Here is a 20,410-nt window from a genome sequence, read left to right on the forward strand (position 1 = left end):
AATTCACTTGATATGAAGAAGAGGACTAATTTGCTATTGACATGTGTTGAAAATTAATTCATTAATAGAGATACAATGCTATTCAAATATTTAAAGATATTAGTCACTATTCAAGCCAATCAAACAAGTTTTGGAAAATGCCACATCATATGTTTATAGAAAATTGCCATTATTGATGAACCTTTAATTTGAAAAATGGATTTTTATTATTCCAAAAGTGATTATTTTGAAGACTGGTGTTCCCATCAAGGTTATAGCAATAATTGTATGCCCAAACTATATTTCTGAGGAAAAATGAGTTTAATTCTACCTGAAGCACAGCATATTTGTGAATCTGTAGAAATCATTTATTATTTGATTGTAGCTACTCGGAGTCCTCAAATACTATATATGTTCCAGTTATTACATTGAAATATTCTTTATAATGTCGTTTTTTTATGTTGAGATCTGAATTGATTTCTCTGAAATATCTTAAATGTTCAACTTCTGAAAACTTTGATTGTTTTTCTTTATAAACTCAAAGTTGTAACTTTCAATTAATCAGAGTGAACTAGAGTTGACTTGTTCAATTTCTTTTGAGTCATGATGTTTGAATGCTATATATACTATTATTCAAATATATATATGTAATCTGTTTTTCTACATTGAAAAAATTTGTATTTTTGAAATAATGTTTGTCTAAATGATAAAAAATTTGCTTTGCAATTAGCCGTTCTAAATTTAAAAGTCGTATTTCTTCTAATTTTTTAGATAGAAGCCTGAAACTTTGTGTGCATAGAAGAAGCATTTTACTAATTGATATTCAGACACTATGGTGGCTTATAAAAATTTGATCCTTTTAGTATAATTCTTTTGACTAATGTAAAGTTTCATAGTAAGAAGCAGACTTTTTTTTATGTCTTTCATAATGCGATTTTCTCCCCCCCCCCATTCGTGTCAGTTTCATTTCAGAATTTGCATACAACAACACTTTCTGTACTTTATTCACATTTTGCAACACTTTCTGTACTTTATTCACATTTTGCAACTCTTTCTGTACTTTATTCACCAATTCATGTAATTTGTTGCAAGTTAAACAACTTTATTTTTTCATCACTATCACTGCTTTCGCTGTCTGTTGTTGGCTACAAAATCATCCTATTCATTATACATCATATCTTGATTAATTTTTTGTTTAACTTCTTTTTCTTTCATATCTGAAAATCCTTTTTCTGAATTTCTTTTGAAAATTTTGCAATATCGCACCATCTTACAATAAGGATATAATGCATATCTTGTATTGCATTACTGCATGTGGATGAAATTCTAGTTTCTTGTGATGCATTACCACATATTGATGAAATTCTAGCATTGAAAAAATTAAATGGAAACAATTAAGATAATGCTTTTGTATAACCTCGCATAGTATTCCATCACAAAAGCTATCAGTTTATATTATTATGTACTTTGTTACATATAGTATATGTTTTATATTATCTAAATTTAATATGCTTTTAAATAGTTTATACAATAGTATGGGGGGGGGAAATAAAAATGAAGAATACCTGAAAATTAAAAAAAAAAAAAGCCTAAAAATATATTTCATGAATCATTAAATATTTAAAATAGGTTATTATATTTGAAATTGTTCTCTATAATGTAAGCAAATATTATTTAACACCATATTATTAACATAATTCCTTTCAGCTATGTGTGAGAAAAGGAGGGAAAAAAGCACCAAACCTCAGTTCTTTTTGTCTTAAATGTTGCTGCATCAGCTGGTTCCTTCTTCCATTATTTTCTTCCATTTGTCAGATTTTATCAATTAAGGATTTTGTGCTATAATTTAGGCACAGTTTTTTAGGAAATCAATTTTTGTTATCAATTTTTCTCCATAGGTTAAAATAGAAATTTTTTTAAGTAATATTTACTGTGTTAGCAAGACTATTTTGAAGTTTCACTATATTTCTAATATATTGAATGCAAGAAAAATTTAGTATTTCAAATAAAGAAATCTGTTTACTATGATTAATTTAAAGTCTTAAAAAAATCTATTTCCTATCGGGTTTTATTAAAATGCATACTTTATCTTCAATTATTGTAAGTGAATAATTTTTTTAAAACCTTTAGTCAAGGATTTCATTTTATGAACTTACAGGCTATTCAAGAAATTCCCTCTGCAGAAAAGAAAGCAATATTTCGGCGTTCTTTAGACAGTGCCACCAGTTTAGTCTTTCATAAGAGAAGTGGTCTTCCATTAACTTCCAGTCCAGTAAGAATGTGGCATATTTCTTTTTTAATGAAACAGCCATTCATTATATGCAGCACTTATATTTTCTTACCTAAATATTGAAACTAATATAACCTGTGTAAGAAAACTTATTTAAGCTTATTATTAAAAAGTAGCATTTTATAGCTTCCTAAAAAAAAAAAGCTTATTATTAAAAAATAGCATTTTCTCTCTAACCTATATAATATTTTTGCTTGTATTTTATTCTTTAAATATTGTTTGTAACTTATTTGTGGCTTGACAAATGTGAATCAGCTGAAACAAAAGTCTACATCAAAGAAATTATTGCTTTTTTTTAATAAAATTTTTTTATTACTTCAAATAAAACAATTACAATTTTGTATAAAGAATTTCAAAATATCAATGAACCAAATATTACTTTTATTTCCAAAATAAGTCAAAAGCATTTTCTACTTATCGAACTATTTTTATAACTTCTGAAGAGTATTTTCAAATCACTCATTTTAATTTCATTAAGTCTATGAAAAAGTTCTTTTTCCCACTTTTTTAAAAGTAGTGAATAGCATGAGGTATCAGTAAAGAAAGCCATTAATAAAAAAATTGGCCAATTGAATAATTAATCAGGATCAGTGTTTGTTATAAATTTTTCTCCCTATGATGTTTTGCTTCTTAAATCTTTATCAGGTACTGTTATGTTTCGCTTCATATTTATGGAGATTTTATGGATCAAATTCTTGTTTTTTTTTTTTTTTTTTTTTTACACTAAATTTTAAAGATTAAATACCAGAAATTCCTTATTTTGTATATTATTTAAATTACCATTATCTTAAAAAATAATTTTGTGTTTTTTTTATTAAAATGTAATTATAAATGTAACATAAATTTCAACAGTCTGTAATATGTATTTGATTGAATTGGCTGGCATACCTGCCATTATTATATATATCATGTGAACATTGTAAGTAATGGTTGTTCAAATTTTATGTGATAAAAAAAATAGCTGCTAATATTCTAAACAACCAAATGCTATAAAATTTTATTTTTGTCTATTCCTGTGAATATTTAATGATTGACACTATTCAGCATTGTGTATATTCTGGCCGTATTCAGCATTGTGTAGAGAAGCCCTACCATTTGCCATCTTTTTGGTGCTTTAGTAACTTTATAAAATGTACATATTTTATTGATCTAATAGATCCACTAGTTTTGAAAATGGATGCATTAAGAGCAACTGAAATATAGGTGTCCTAATGTTAGATATTAGATGAATGTTGGTGTATTTTCAACATATATCTAAATATATTAGATTGAGTAAAATTTTTGTTTTGATCAGAATTTCTATGTAATGTTGAAACATTTTTGTAGTGATTTTCAATTTTAATTGAGTACTAAACTTACATTTTAAAAATTAGTGAATACCTATGTAACCTGTATTGGTTCGGTAATCCTGAAGGTATGTAATAAATTTCTGAAGTACTCAAATACCATAATTTTCACTCTTTTGGGAGAATCGATACAATTTAACAATGTTTTAGCTGGGGGAAAAGTATCTCTAAAATGAAACAGATAATAAAGCAGATCTTTGGATATTTCTTTAAGAAAATTTCATTTAAAAATGATTTGTAAGTTTTCTTTTCAAAATAATAATTTAAAAAGCAGCAAAGAATTAGACCCATTTCACTATATAGATTCGATTTTGGTATCAATGTAAATGAAACTGTATTTATGCCTGCTTAATTGGTTAGGATTTGCAGAAAAAGATTTTTTTAAAAAAATCTTAATAATAATTAAAAGGAGTTTTTGAAAATTTGGCTCAACAAAGTTCAAATGAATATAGTTGTAAAATTATGATTAAGCTAAAATATAGTTAAATAATATAAAATAATAAATCAGTGATTGTGTTAAGTACTGGCATTAGAATTTAATGTAGTGACATCTTGAAAATGATTCAATTTATGAAAATTGTAAAGTAATTAGTTAATAGAAAATGAAGAAGTCATTTTCTAATTTTTAATTCTTTTCACTAAAAATTGAATGTATACAGTACTCCAAGCCAAACTCGGACATCAAAGAAAAGATACTAATACAGTCAAAATTTTTAAACTAAAAATGATATGGAACATAGTTAAATGAGTTTTTAAAAGTATATTTATTGCAATTATAAAAACAAATAACAAATATTATGAATTAATTCATTTTAAACAAAAATTATGGCAAAAAACTAAAAATAAAAAATAATGCACAAACCATACTCGGACGGATAAGAAGATTTTAAAAGTTAATTTATATTTCAGATGAATTAGTATTTTGTGTGCAAGCTCTTGTCTTAAAATGGTTATAAAAAACATTTAGGCATAGATTACACCAATTTTTCTCAAATTGGGTTAAATATTTTCCCATTTCTTGTAACAATACTCTTAAAGTCATCTTTACTGGAAACGGCTTGCTCTTGGACTTATTTTCTTAAGGTATTTTCATGACTTTTCTATGAGTTTCATATTAGGGCTTTAGGGTGGAGTGTCCATGACATGAGGACAATTATATAGGAGCCAGGAACGCAATTTGTTTCGGATAATTATCTTTATAAAATCGCTAGTTCTTGCCAAGAGAGTTTTTACATACACTTGGTGGCAAATTTTTCTTTAAAATGTCGAGGTATACATTCTTGTCAATTAAACACAGGGTTCCATTGATAAATAGTTTTTAAATATTTATATGTAAGAAAAGATTGCTAAACTCTTTATGAATCAACTATTCACATATTGAAATTGCTCTTTATAATCAGCAAAGAAATCCATACTAAAGGACTTTTATATTCCTTTAGGCCCCCACAAGGAAAAATGGGACGAGTTTTGATTATGACAGCACACTTACATCTGTGTCTGCCATTAAAAGGTATTTTTTTCCGTAATAAAAAAAAAATTGAACCTGCTACAGTCTTTTTAATAATAAAAAGTTGAACCTGCTACAGTCTTTTCTGAGGTAAATTTAAAACTTTTGGTTTTGGAACTTTTGTTTAAACTTTTCTCTTAATTTCTAATATAGGCTTTAATTTATCAGTTAAATTCACTCGGATATGTTTTTTGTGATTTGTTTTTGGCTGTAATGTACATTTTATTCAATTCCTTTAAAAAATATGTTTGCATTTTATATTCTTACTTTTTTCATCTTTGAATTTCTTCTTGTTGTGCTTTTTGTTTGTGTATGTTTTTAAGATTAATGAATTAAGTATGCAGGATGTATATTTATATATATAATATTTATAATATCTTTTTGTCAGAGCATTATTTGAAAAGCAACTTGAACAAGATGTCCAAGAAGAAGAGATAAATAATCAGCTGAGTACGAGTGCTCCGGCATCTATATTCAGTAGCAGCTTATTGGGAACATTTGAGGTTTGTATTCATAATTTTCAATCAATCATCTAAATCCGTTGTGGTGTGTTAGGCAATACGAGGACCGTGGCAAATATGTAGAATGGCAATTCATTTTGATGTTCTGGAGGATAGTGACAACTACGAAACACCTTCAATTTAGGTCTCTGACATTTTGCCATTCCTACTACTTTAGTATGTCATTGAGGTAAAATTACTGAAAATTTACTTGAGTCCTTACTTTCATAAAATTGTCAAATTGAGTATTGTAGACTTAACATGTTTGTACAAATTTGGAAAATATTTCTTTACGTAGACGACAAATTTCGATTTTACAAAATAAGATAAAGGCAGATTTTAGAATGGGGGGGGGGAATGCAAGTTGCAAATACCTACTATTTCCATTCTAATCAATTTATACAGGATGAGTATGATTAAAGTTCCATTTTGAAATGGTCATAAAAAGAAAACTACTGGACCAAATATTATCAAACTTGGAAATAGTTTAGAGAAGGCCATGAGAATTTCTTTTCTGCAAGAAAAAAAAAAAAAAATCACCAGGAGGAAATGCCGCTGGGTGCAAAATTGTTAAACAAAATAAGACGTGAAGAAATTGGTTTAAAAAGTCTTTAATCGTTTCTGAAACGGAACTCTTTGTGGAATTATGCATTAACCGTAATAGGTTGTAATTGGCTTACTGCAGGAAGAAGCAAATGACTTATGCAGATGCGCGCGCTTTATACATCATTTGATTTTCCAGATAAAAGTGAGCCTGTTTGACAGAGTTCTCATTGTTATGAACCGGCAGTGAATCTAACTATCCAAGACCGTGCTTTTCCCATTAAATGTTATTACGAATGGGATAGCAATGAACGGTGTGCTTTGCAAAGGTACAGTTCAGTAACAGGAATATGCAGAGGGCCGATGACACTGCAGGGTTTGAGGGAAAATGATGGCAAAGTTTGAAGCCATGGGTTTATTATCTGTTGCCCTTGGGAGAAGGACACCTGCTGAGGCTGTTGCATTAACATTGGAGGAAGCAGCAATGGAAAGCACACACAGTACTTTGCACGTCGAATGGACGTGCCATGAAGTACGATGTACAAAATTATCCATAAATTGCTGCAGTTCTATCCATTCAAAATCAAACCTATTCAAGAACTTCAACGTAACGATTCTGCTACAAAAGAATCTTTCGCTTTGGAATTCCTTGCACGGATGGAAATACACGAACATTGGCCATGGAACGTTTAATGGATAGATGAGGCCCATTTTTATCTAAATGGCGATGTCAGTATCCATAATTACAAGATTTGGGCCAAACAATTCCCTCATTTTATCTACTCAGTTGCATTCTCCCAAAATCACCGTTTTGTGTGGTATGGCAGCTAATTTCATAATTGGTCCATTTTTCTATGAAGAGAAGTCGACAGTTGGACCTGTTACATTGTGATGATAGTGGTGCTACGAAGAAGCAAAAATAAACTCGTGCGCAATTTAAAACATTTCATTATTGAACTTAGAAGTTGTGTGAAATCTCAACTCTACTTTGTTGATTGACTTGTGTTCGAAAGATTTGATATACGCATTATTGTTGCCTCTTTAATCTACGATCGTTATATTTAAATATTTTAAATGTAAATATTAAATTTTTATGTCGTCTTACTTTGGATTGAATTATTTTAACAAGAACACGCCTAATGTATGAGAGCACGATTTCTTCAGTTTCGCTTTATCAGAATGTTTATGCAGTGTGACTGCAGCTCGCTTTGAGTCAATATTAAGACGTTTCATGTTAAGTGAACTTCAACAGCGTGGGATTTTAGACACTACGATTTTTATGAAGGACGGAGCTCCATCGCACATTGGCACATGCATCACACAGTTACTTAAACAATATTTAACGAATGGCCGAAACGTCCCCACTTCCTGGCCATCCCGGTCAGCAGACTAGGATAAGCAAGAATGGCCATCCAGGTGGCCAATTTCTTCTGGCAATGAGGTTATCACAAAAGCATTGTTTATGGTGATAATCTAAACAATTTGGTGGAATTGAACGATGCGATACACCGACATGCGCGTAACATTCCTCCTGATATGTCAAGAGCCTGTCGTTGAGAATGGAGTAATGCGATTTAACTTGCTTTCAGAAAATGGGGGACGCCACTTTGAACATGCTTTGTAACACGTTTCAGAAGCGATTAAACACGTTTTCATGCCGTATTTTATTTAACAATATCGCATACAGCGCTATTTCCCCTAACGGTAAGGCTTTTATTTTTCCTTTTGGCAAACAAATATTCTAGACCTCCTCTAAACTATTTCCAATTTTTATAACATTTGTTCCAGTAGTTTACCGTTTATAATGATTTCAAATTAGAACATTAATTATAACCACCCTTTATTTTGTTTCTGGGAAGCATAGTTAATAAACAGAGCAAAATGCGGTAAAAAGAATGGCAGCATTTCTTAAAAAATGTTCAGTAAATTATCTAAAAGTGCTAACAAACTGAAGAAAACACAATGAAAATGTTTCAAACAGTGAAAGTTTAAAAGATAATTGACTTAAAAGAATCGAAGAAAAAAAAATCTGGTTATCTATGTTTTATTTTAAAAACTGTTCTTAAAAAGTTCTGCCTCCCCAGCTATAAGCAGATTAATAAGTTGAGATAGTAATAGCAGATTTATTTTAAATGCATTTCAAAGAAAGAAATGACCAAAGAATGACCATCCTATTTATAATTGGTAGTGGTGAACGAAATTTTTTTTTGTTTTCATTCATGTTTTTATAAATGATTTTGTATTTACTTAATTGTATGAATTCATAATTGTTAATTTTAGTGCTTGCATCTTTTTCAAGCAAAAGTTGTATATAAGTTTAAATGACAGCATTCTAAGTTTCGTGTTATATACTTCATATTACAATTTCGTTTAATCTTTTTGTATAACATTACATTGTGCATATTACGAATATTGAAAGAAGATTACTTTTTTTTTTTTTTGATGCGAGCTTTACATTTTACTTTTTGATCAAAACTTTGGCAGATATCTTTCTTATTATCTTTTAACATCGTCTTTTTTTAAAGAAATGAAAGTTGGAATTAATATTTTTAAAATTTTATGTAGAAATTTTTTTACTTGTTACTTTTAATTCGAAATGCAAACTGTAATATCCAATTTTAGTTATTTTCTTTTAGAGGCACATTTTAGCTGCACATGTGATTATTTCTTCTACCAGCAATAATATAAAAGTAGTGTGTGGAACTCCTTTCTCCCCTTTTCGATCCATTTTTAGAACTAGAAAGAATTAATAAATAAGCTGGAATTATTTTACAGATCCTTTATGACAATAGATAGCAGATAAATATATTCTTTTATCATATTAGTTAGGAATCATGAGATATCATATATAAGTGCTTATTTCAGAAATTTGAAAAGATTATTATTATTTTAAATAAATTTAATTTATTTAAATAAAATAATCTTTTTCAAGAATACAGGATTGATTGAAAGAGACAATGAATAGTTCCATTATCTTTGTATACTTGGTTTATTTATTTGATATTAAATGCTATAATTCATCTGACTGAATCAAAATATTTTTTTTCCCCTCTCGCTTTTATTATCCCTCAATTTACGTTAAATACTCTTATTCAGATGTGGAATTTTACCCTTCATATCCTTAATATTTAAGTTTCTGTTGATGTGTATTTCTTAACAAAGCGCTGTTTATTGATAGGAATCTGTTTTGAATGGTCGCTTGGAGCCAGTGAGCACTGTGGAAGGATTCACTGCAGAAATTGGAGCAAGTGGTTCATTTTGCCCGAACCACGTCAAATTGCCAGTGACTGTATTTTTTTATACTTTACATGACATGGACAAGGTTGCTTCACCATATATGGTTTGTATACAAATTTAAACTACTCTGTGTTAATGTTCAGTTTTTATTATTTAATGCCATTTGATATGATAGACCTTCAGATAGTTAAATTAAGCCAGTTATCAATCAGTTATTAAAATCAGTATTAATGGCTTTTCTGTTTCATTCTGCTTTCTAAAGTTTTTTTTTTACTTAATCTAAACCAATATTAATAAATAAACAATCCAATCAATGAATTGTAGGTAACGAGTTACATTTAACTTACGTATAATCAGACACATCATAAGAAATTCAAAATTCTTGATTTAACTGTATGCTTGGATATTGTTTATATGAATATGAATTGGGAAAATTGTATTGTGGCGTTAAAATTATTATATCAGGATTGCCATGCCATCGGAAAAACACAGGAAATTGTTTTAAAAAAGAGCTAAAAAAATGCAGAGAAATTTAAATACCGGGAAAAGACAGGGCATTTTATGTTTCTTTCTTTCTTTCTTTTCTTCCCCCCCCCCCTCATCTAAAAAGTGCTGATCTCTAAAGATGGCAAGAATAAAAAAATCATGGTCGACGCTTCCAAAAACGGAACAATACTATTCACGATTGTGAAATGCAAAAATTCGCACTTTTTCTTCTCTCTCCCTCTTTTTTTCTGTATAGATCAGTTCAGTTTCGAGTTGAGACGGCTGTTCTTTTTCCATAAGATCCCGAATTGTAGCTAAGGAGCATACGCGAGGCTTCTGTAATTGTGCGAAAGATTAGAATACATTTTTCTGGCGGGAATAGCAACATTCAATTTGCAGATGCATAGCAAGGGTATTTAATCACTCACATGTGTATTTATTAAAACCATCTTAATTGGTTTAATAAATTTATAAAAAATGCTATAATTTGATTTATAAATTATTTAATAATTTGAAATTCATTATTTAGAAAGCAAACCTTTTAATTAGTTTCTAAGTGATATAAAACTTCAAAACTAAATACATTCATTCACTGAAATTGCAATAACTATACAATTCAAAATATGAAAATGATTCAAATTTTATCTACATTAGATTCAAAATCAAACTTGCAGAGAAATACAATTTTTCATGGTGATTTATTACTTGTGAAAATTGCTAAAATATTTAAGTGTTCTTTGCATATGTTGCCTTCCTTTTCTTGGAAGTTGCTTGTTAAAGAGCTTGGAAATTGAGGTCTTTGTTACACATTTTCATTTTGATCCTCTGATATCAAACATATCAAACATCTGAGAATGAAGGACATCTTATCATATATTGTCTTTATTCAACGAATCGATTAGCAACTCACTAGTGTTTAAATGCAACAGATATTTTATGCAGTGTATTTTGCAATATCCTTATCTCTAAAAACAAAGGGTTAGTATAAAAATTGCAGTAAGTAATTATATAAATAAAAAAATCATATGGTTATTAGCTTTTAGATGTGCAATAATTTTTACTTTCTATTTTTTTTTTTTACTAAATTATTTTATTACCATGTGCATTCCAAATAATCTAATACTACTATGATCTAGAAGTGCAGACTATCCCACAAGGTATGCAGTGTCTAATATTTACCGATTCGGACAGAACACGTTAAGACGAGTATTTTGATGCATAACATGTGGGGGTCCCGAATATAGCGTCATAATCTAATGAAGGTGTGAAGCTTGTATTAGGTAAACTTCAAAAAAAAAAAAAAAGGCGAAACCAGAAGGAAATCAATGTTTATTGAAAACTTTCAATACAACAAACTTTCAAAATGTCAGCTGTTTGAACAAATGACATAGCGAAATCTGGAATCGAAGTTCGCAAATGTTTTCTTCAAAACACCTGTTCCAATTTCCTTGGCCCTGGTTTCAATTGCTTCTCTCAAGTTGTATAATGTTGTAGACTGTGTGAGATGCACTGCGTCTTTCAGACGTTCCCATGTAAAAAAGTCGCACGGGTTAATATCCGGGAGTTAGGTGGCCACTCTATACCATTGCCTGTTTTCGTATTGGAATCAACAGGATCATTTATCGTGAAAATTTTCTGCTAAAAGATAGAAATATCACTGAGTGCGGTGAGGTTTAGCACCATCTTTCATAAATCAATAATCGCTTATCTTTTCTATGTCATGCAAGAATGGGACTACACCGTCATGCAGCACTTCGGAATAAGTTTAACCGGTGACATTTTTCAGAATAAATAAATTGACTTATTGATGCCTTCGGCAGATACCGTTCACCAAACTATGAGCCTAAGGGGGCGCGGTAGCCGAACTATTGCATTATGAGGATTTTCAGGGGCTCAGAACCTTCAGTTCTATTTGTTAACATTTCCTTGGAGGTGGAAGTGCTTCCCGTCCCTAAACTAGATTTGATTAAAATCAATTTCGCCACATTTAACCTTATTAATCATCGTGTTTTCAAAATCAGTCCTCTTTAAACCATTCAAATCGGTCAATGGTTGATTGATTTGAATTTTGTTAGGGAAAAGAGCCACATCCCATTTCATTATCTGATGCACGCACCGTACTTTTGGATTTGTCGAGTTGTCGTGGCATCTCTCGTACCTACGTTGATGGACTTGTTTTGCACACTTCTTTCACTTTATAAACATTAGCTTCCTTTCTAGCACACACCTCTTTTTTCCTCATAACTAGCACATTATCCAACACAGTGCCGGTCTCCGTATATCTTTCGTACGTTCTTCTGATCGTCGTGCCATTACGTTGTAGTGATTGCCGAATTTTCCATCACAGTCGCTGGTGATTGCAATTCAGGATAAGTCAGCACCGTGGAAATACCAGCTCAATCGAATATTTCTTCATTTCAAAACTACAACAATTACGTACAGTGCACTGTAATTTCTGTGAATAACACGCTATTCGTTCTCATCAAACCTTTTCTCTATGTTTATATATGCCGCGTCGGGAATTTGCATATTCACTTGTAAACGCGGTTTTCCTCTCATTGGTTGCCCCGAATTTGCATAGTCACCTAGGGAAACTTCCATGTTGTGCAATCATCGTATGCATTGTAATTTGGAATACAAACTGTCGGATTCGTAATTAAAGTTCTTCGTGTAATTAGACTGTGACACTATATGCGGGAAACCCACATGTTATACATCAAAATACTCGTCTTAACGTGTTCTATCCGAATCGGTAAATATTAGGCGCTGCATGCCTTCTGGGAACATCCTGGATATGAAATGCTTTACTTAAAATACATCTAAAATAGATATGGTCTTCAAACTTTTATTAAACATTTTTCTTCTGATCGTCGTTTAAACATCTAAACAAAAGCCAGGATTTTATTTTATTTTAATGTTTGAAAATAAGTTTATTTTTAATAAGAGATAAATTTCGACTTGGACAATTTTCCGAAATGGTGATGTGATTAAAGAACTTGCATTAAAATTTATTTGTGCAAAGCAATAAATTGTTTCAAAAAGCTTTTAAAGACAACTGCCAATCAGAAACAAAAGTGTTTGAAAGAATAAAATGTTTAGAGAATGTTATAGATGAGGAAGACCTGTCATTTCATCCAAATGTCCATCAGATCAAAGAATTAATGTTTAGTTATCGTTATATAAGAGTTTGAAGCAGTATTAAACAAAAATAACAAATACTGTGGAGGAATAATTTATGGTCTTTGCACCATGATAGTGCATCTTTCCAAAATGCTTTTATTCATGAATTTTTTGTTTAAAAAAAAAAAAAAAGAAAGAAAGAAATTCCCAAATGTGGCTCCACAAAATCTGTATTTCATTTAATATGCCATTGTGAGACTTTTTTTTTTCACGAGTAAAATGGTCTCTTTGTAGTTACCATTTTAAATCCATTAATTTGATAAGAGCAAGTTTGCTACAAATTCTGAAGGGATGACTTTAAGGCATATTGCATGTTGTTGTTAATGTTGGCAGATGTGCATAGCAGTCAGAGATTACTTTGAAGGAGGTGCAATAAATTGATACCTTTTTGTTTCATATCATTACTGTAGATACTTTCTGATCATAGTAGTATTTCTTTTCATATTTGAAATAAAGGCTTGGAACCAATGAAATGTACTTTTGATTCATGTTACTTAATATAAATGAACATTACTATTCTGTTTATTAGTTTAATTATTACTTTGCAAACCTATTAATGTGTATAGAATAGATGCAAAAAACACCCTTTTAATATATTTGATAAGTGATAAATAAGATATTCCTACCTTATGTTAATTCAGTTGCGAAATTGCATTTTCTTACCTGTTAACTGATATGACACATTATTTTTATTGAAACAAATTGAATATAAGTACTGTAGTATGTAACTAAAATTTATGTATTCCAAATGTGCTTTCATTTTTTTTTAAGTCTCTATTTTCCTGTCTGATTTTCATTAATCTGTAGTTCAAAATTTTCTATATTGATACTTGAATTTGGAGAATCGAATACAAATTGACTGTGACTCAAGTGTTTTAATTTCTTTTCGAAATGAATTTACTATGTTGTCTATAAAATTAACATGTAATTTTTTTTAAATATCAAAAGTTTAAAATTCAAAAAAAGGATATAATGGAATGTTCATTATGTATTTTGTTCAGTTAAATTCTTTGAAAGAGGTTTCTTTTATCTTCCTTGTTAAGATAAATTAAAAGCTGTGCTTACAAAATGTTCTGAGAAATTATGATAATAATCTTAATATGAAATTAATATTATTAACCATGTAATACTGCTATATATTCTTTTAAAACTGGTAGTAATAACTGAGGGATGTGATGCTTTGTGATGAGACATTGTGATGCTTTAAAAAAATATTTCGATCAAGCAAGAATGTTTAGTGGCATAATTCACATGAACACTCACTTCTGGCCATGGAATTGGAAATGGCATTTTTATGTAGAAACTGGCCAGTAAATTGGAAAGTGGGACTTTTTATGCAATGAAATATTTAAAGAAAATGTTGTATTGATATTATATAGCATCGTCTGCAATTAGATTAGCATGTGGGTATGAGGGAAATAAGAGATTTTTAATGTATTATTGAAATAATTGTAAAATTAGTAATAGCAATCTTCCTTTTTAGGGGCATATAAATTTAAGAAGTAAAGACTATCATATACCCAAGAAAGGAACTGTCCAAGTGGTAAGTTTTGATCTAGTATTACTGAATCTCACCTTTTAAAACAGTTGAAAAGAATTCAATATACCTCAGTATGACATATAATATTAATAGCTTTATTTTTCATACTTTGATTTATTTGAAATATTAATCTAAATAAAATTTATCAGCTTTTCATAACTATAATATTTGATTCTATTTCATTGTTATTGAATTGTTTCATTTTCATGTTGTACAATTTTTGCAATTTGTTTTTCAATATGGAATAAATTTATTGAAAAAATGAAAGTTTGTTATACACAGTTTGTAACTTAATGTTTAACTTTTATATTGATAGTTAGATTATTAGCGATTATTAGACTTGGAATAACCCTAATCATGTGAAATTTTATTTTTCAATTATAATCAGCACTTTATCTTCAAAGAAAAAAAAATGATATTGGTTACCTTTGAAGTCACGAAAAGAAAGGCTATCATAAGAAAAGAAATTTAAACCATCCTTTTTTTAGGTTTGTTTAAAAGTGTGGATCACTCAGTTTGGTAGTATTAATATGATCATCTATTTTAGTAATTACTGTATAGTCAATACCAAAAGTGTGATTGGAGGTTCGGAGGATATGCAAAGTATATTATTTGCATTTAGAAACATTGTTTCTAAATGCAAAAACCTTGTTTAGAAACAAACCTTGTTTCTGTTTTAAATAATCTGCATAATCAGGAAAATAAATGTTTTAAATAGTTGATAGTAAAATAATAGATGAATAATGCCATAATAGTTGACAGTATGTACTAAATCATATCTTAAGTTCATCATTACTGGAACAATCTGGAATTTTGTCAGGTGTAGGAGTTTAATTAATTAATAAAAATATTGATTAAATTCAATTAATAAAGATTAATAAATTGAAAGATTATATTCTCATTAATAAAGATTTATAAAATAAAAGATTATATTCTAATATTTATAGATTTCTGAAGATGCCCATTATTTGTAGGAGTGTGGCTACAAACCAAATAAAACATGCATATTGTGTGAGTGCATTGAGTTGGATTCCTTGCAATAGTCTCAGCTCATCTCTCTGCTCCTGCTGAGGGAGAGCTGAATCATATAAAAAGCATTGTAAATAAACCAGCATTTGGGGGCGTTATTTAATTAACTCTACAGAAATGATGATTATTAATTTTAGGGAGAAGCACAATTTTGTCAAAACTACAATCTGAAAAATATTTTTCTGCTGCTGTTATCAAGGCGTTTATTTTCATATCAAATTATACAGAGTGGGTACAATGACTTATTTGTATATTTTTAAATGGCTTTTCTACAGTATATTTTTGGTAAATTGTTTTGTCTGTGAACATAACTTATTTTTTCCTTTTTAACAGTCCACACTTATTGGAAGTATTTCTGAAAGTGTGCTATAAGAAATTGTTTTCTAAATATTTTTTTCATGTTTGTTGCTTCATGTATGTATTTCATGTATGTTGCTTCACATGCCCATGTCACATCGGGTGGAGGCTAGACTTATGCCGAGTTTACACTCGGCCAGTAGGCAACGCATGCGCTGAAAGGGACTGATATTTACCGCAATTTCATAAAATAGATTCAGACATTCCATGCTTGGCTATGAATTGCAGTTTTGTCACCCCTGAATTTTTCTTCTTCACTGCGCATTATATTAAAATGATGGATAATTGCACAAAAAAAGACATGGTAAAATAAATAAAAAAAAAAGGACAACAAAGCTCAATTTGGAAAATTATAGGGGAAAAAAAAAAAAAAGATGGCAAATAAAATGAACACACACACACACACACACACACACACACACACACACACACACACACACACACACACACACACACAACCTCGCACCAAAAAGAACAAAGAGCAAAAAATGTCGGAATTAATCTATGATAAGTGATTAATTTTTTCAAGCTAAGAAAAACTATCGAAATTCTACGAACGCATGTGCAGTAAGAAAAAAAAATGCAAAGCGGCGGCATGTTGTTGTCCCATCGGGACCTACTGGTCGAGTGTAAACCCGGCATTAAATTTAAAGCTAATTTTTTCTCTTTGATGCTATGGTATGGGCAACGCTGTGCGTGTATTACTAGTAGGTAATATATACTAGTTTAATAGTATTTAAGAATTTGGAAATATATATATCCTCTTGCTTTGTAGGATCAAAACAAAAAGTTTTATTGTAAAATGTATCATGTTGTCAAAATAAATAAGAAGCAATAGATTAAATGCAATTTTGCCATATAAATGAAATTATCTTTTCTTTCAGTATCTCTAAGCTGCAAATATATGTTAAAACGTTTTCCTGCTGGTTTTCTGCATGCTATTAAATTCTTCTGTCTTAAAATGTAATTGCGCAAAAAATACCTGCAGTAAGAAGTAATCCGGTGTTAAGACCCGAATATCTCATTTTTAACCAGTTTGAAAGTTAATTATTTCATCTTTTTTGCATATCTTGATGAATGTTTTTTCTAGAAACAAATGAATGTATGTAGGTTAAATTTGATTTTGTTCTTTGAAAAGAGATGCATTTTCTTGCGCTGTGTGCTGCTCAGAGGATTGATTGCGACTTGTCTTTAATATATGATATAGGAATATTAAGATTTCTGTGCAAGCTTCAGTTCTGCAAAATTTACCACTCCTTCTGGTATTAGAAAGATTCTAATTTTATTTATGCATTTAACTTTTTCAGACCCTGTTTAATCCGCACGAAACTGTTGTTAAAATGTTTGTTGTTCGATACGATCTGAGTGATATGCCAATTAACTGCCAAACTTTCCTTCGCCAACGAACTCTCTACATGCCCGCGGACGCATCCGAGAGTGACCCGGACGCACAGAAATGGCTGCGGTATCTCGTACATCTCAGGTAAGCTGCAGCTATTCTTAAGAACAAGTTCGTTGAATAACAACCGTTTGAATGAGTCTAAAATTTGTTAATCTTCATGCTAACCACAGCTTTTCCCTTATCAGATAAGGAAAAAGAGGTTGTTAACAGAAATTGTAAGATTTACCTTTTTGCTTTCTAAATTTCATTTAGCAGTTATTGATTTTTAAAATATAGGAATAACACAAAGATAGTCGCTTCACTTGGTTGCTCTCATGGTTTCTACACCTCTTTCATTGATTATTTCTTTCTATACCGCAATTAAAAGACCTGCTGTAACTTGAACTGTTAATTTGCGATTCGAATTTCCTAACTGTTCCTGTGCAACTATTAATAGGCTTGCAATGACCTCGCATATCTATTTAAGTTCAGTATGCTTAATTATTATTATTTAACCTTGGAGGGCATGCATCGGGGTTCTAAGGTCTGAAGATTTAAAAAATATATCACCAAAAATCAGTTCATTAGAAAAAACTTCCAGCCTCACAAAAGTGTCATTCAAGGTCATTTGAAAGCTGGTCAGCGGCATTGCAGGAATTTCCCTATTTTCTTATCTCTGAAAACTGATATCATGGTCTGAAGCCTGATGTACCTACTTGTATTTTAGCATTACGTAGAGGAAGGGTGCAGTTATATTTTATTTTTAATTTAGAATTATAAATTTGTTCTGTTATCAATAAATAATAATTTCAATGTAAGTTTCTTATAATGTGTCTTTTATTCTTCAAAATTTTTAAAAATAATTCTTGAAATTCTTTCAAAAATTTCAAATTTTTAAATATTTTAAATTTTTTAAATAAAGAAATTAAATGTGATATTTATGCATAAACTATTCTGCCTTTTGTATTGTATGCTTTCATGCAACTAATGCTTTCTGTTGTCATCATAAGTATCAAGTCGTTGTATCAATGTTTTGTTTAGTAAAAAAAATTCTGCAAGCTGCAAAACACAGTAGACATCCTAAAATAAATACAAGGAACATGCATTTTTGTTGGTTAATAAGCATGATATTGAATAAAAGATAAATAATAGTTTCTGTTTATGATGGGGGAAAAAATCCTTGTCACATTTTTACTGAATAGTGTTTGCTTTTTTTCCCTGTCCTTAACACACATGATATTTCCAGTTTTTGCCGATTCTGTTATTTTTTTAGGGTTCTTGACCAGTTTCTGATGTAGGGTATGAGGAAACTTGAATTCTATTTAAATTAGCCAGTTTTCTTGTACATTCAAGTCAGTTATTTTAATGGTGCACATTTGCAATGAAAATTGTAATTATAATAGATTTCTTGTTATTAATGAGTTATAATAGAGTAAAATAATGAAGGATCACAATATTACATTCAGTTAAAAAAAGAAAAGACATTAATATTATAGTAAAAAAGCAAAATAATATCAGATTAGTGTTTTATTTCAAACCATTTAGAAGTTAAAGATTCCATATTCAAAAAATCTGCCACCCCTCAATCTTTATTGAAGCAGAAAAAATATTTTTGATTAATTTATCTTGTCTTCACTTCAACTTCAAATGCATTAATATATTCTAGGAAGCAAAAATTTAAATTTAATTTATTTGCTCAGTGGCCATAACTATCATCCTCCCTCCTTTCTCTCAGGGAATGGAAGAAAAATTTCCTTTCTTCCATTCAGTTATTGAAAAGAAACTTAAGAGAAATGTTTCCTCTTATACTTTCACCCATATTGTAACAAAAGCTAACTAAATCTTACTCGGTATAAATGCATATTTTCTATATATTTGACAGAACACTGAAGTTCACTTATAATGTGATATTCTTTAAAACATACTTACATGAGATTTTTATGGCATGTATGTTTTATTTCTTGTAAAGAACATATCTTGCTTTAAAATCTATGCTGGTTGAAGGATTTTTGTGACACATGAACCATTTTGGCCGATGCCAAACTAGCCTATGTTTTGTTAAATTGAATCAAAATAAAATTTTTATTTTAGTTTTCTTGAGAAATCCAAAAATGAAAATGGAATGAATCGAAGTATTGTTGTGTTCAAATATGTTTATAAATATCTGTTCCTTATGGAAAGTTTCACCTTATGCTGATTTTTAGTAAGTTCATTATAAGGAGATTGTCTTTTGCAGAAACATTCACTTGAAATGTATAAAATTTGAATATCTTGTTAGAATTTCAGATTATGGAACATTTATCTTTTCTGAATATAAAACATTTCCAATTTAACTATAGATTATTTATTTTCTACCTGGAAAGATTTGTATAATTTTAGATATGTGTGTATATATAACCAATAATAATGTATAGCCAAATAAATAATATATTTCTTGCCTCTGTAGGTTTATGAGTTCCAAGTCTGGCCGTATCTATCTGCACACAGACATCCGGCTGATCATCTTCCGCAAAAGTGATCTGGATGCAGCCACAGTTCATGGTCAGAGACCTTATGAGCTGCGAACTTTCACACATGGTCCAAGCAATCCGAAGTTTTCCCCGCACAAACCTTGAATAAAGGATATCTTGTACATAGAATACTCTTCCAAATGTGATCAAATACATATACAAAGGCCTAGTATGTTTAATTATATTATGAAGATCTTGATTTATATTAATACACATATATTATATATAAATATATATATACTTAGATTTAAGGTTAATTTATTTGGCTATATATTATCAAAGTAAAGGGTGCACTGAAAAAAAAATGTGTGTGTCTTTTCTTTTGGATATTCTTACACTTACAGAATTTGTGATATTTCACAGTCATTTAATTTTTGGCGAAATGAAAACAATAATTGGTACAAGTAATAAAAAAATATACATAAAAAAATACGAAAAAGGAAAATTTGCACGGAAACATTATTTCAACTAAAATTTGTTACATAAACAAAATGTATTGAATACTTTGTGTGATAATTTAACTGT

General features: G+C 29.7%; 1 protein-coding gene across 2 annotated transcripts in view; it reads left to right on the plus strand.

The window, feature by feature from the left end:
- LOC129987929 (atos homolog protein A-like) overlaps positions 1 to 20,181 on the plus strand; it is a 98,364-nt gene extending 78,183 nt beyond the window's left edge. For both annotated transcript variants that reach the window (XM_056095933.1, XM_056095934.1), the window contains exons 6-12: positions 2,138 to 2,251; positions 5,055 to 5,125; positions 5,511 to 5,625; positions 9,344 to 9,505; positions 14,552 to 14,611; positions 17,302 to 17,477; positions 19,822 to 20,181. In XM_056095933.1, the coding sequence (XP_055951908.1) occupies positions 2,138 to 2,251; positions 5,055 to 5,125; positions 5,511 to 5,625; positions 9,344 to 9,505; positions 14,552 to 14,611; positions 17,302 to 17,477; positions 19,822 to 19,990 (867 nt within the window). In that variant the 3' untranslated portion in view covers positions 19,991 to 20,181. The remainder of the gene's footprint in view (positions 1 to 2,137; positions 2,252 to 5,054; positions 5,126 to 5,510; positions 5,626 to 9,343; positions 9,506 to 14,551; positions 14,612 to 17,301; positions 17,478 to 19,821) is intronic.
- The last annotated feature ends 229 nt before the right edge of the window (positions 20,182 to 20,410 follow it).

This window comes from Argiope bruennichi, chromosome 10 (genome assembly GCF_947563725.1).
Source record: "Argiope bruennichi chromosome 10, qqArgBrue1.1, whole genome shotgun sequence".
In the NCBI taxonomy this organism is placed as follows: domain Eukaryota; kingdom Metazoa; phylum Arthropoda; class Arachnida; order Araneae; family Araneidae; genus Argiope; species Argiope bruennichi.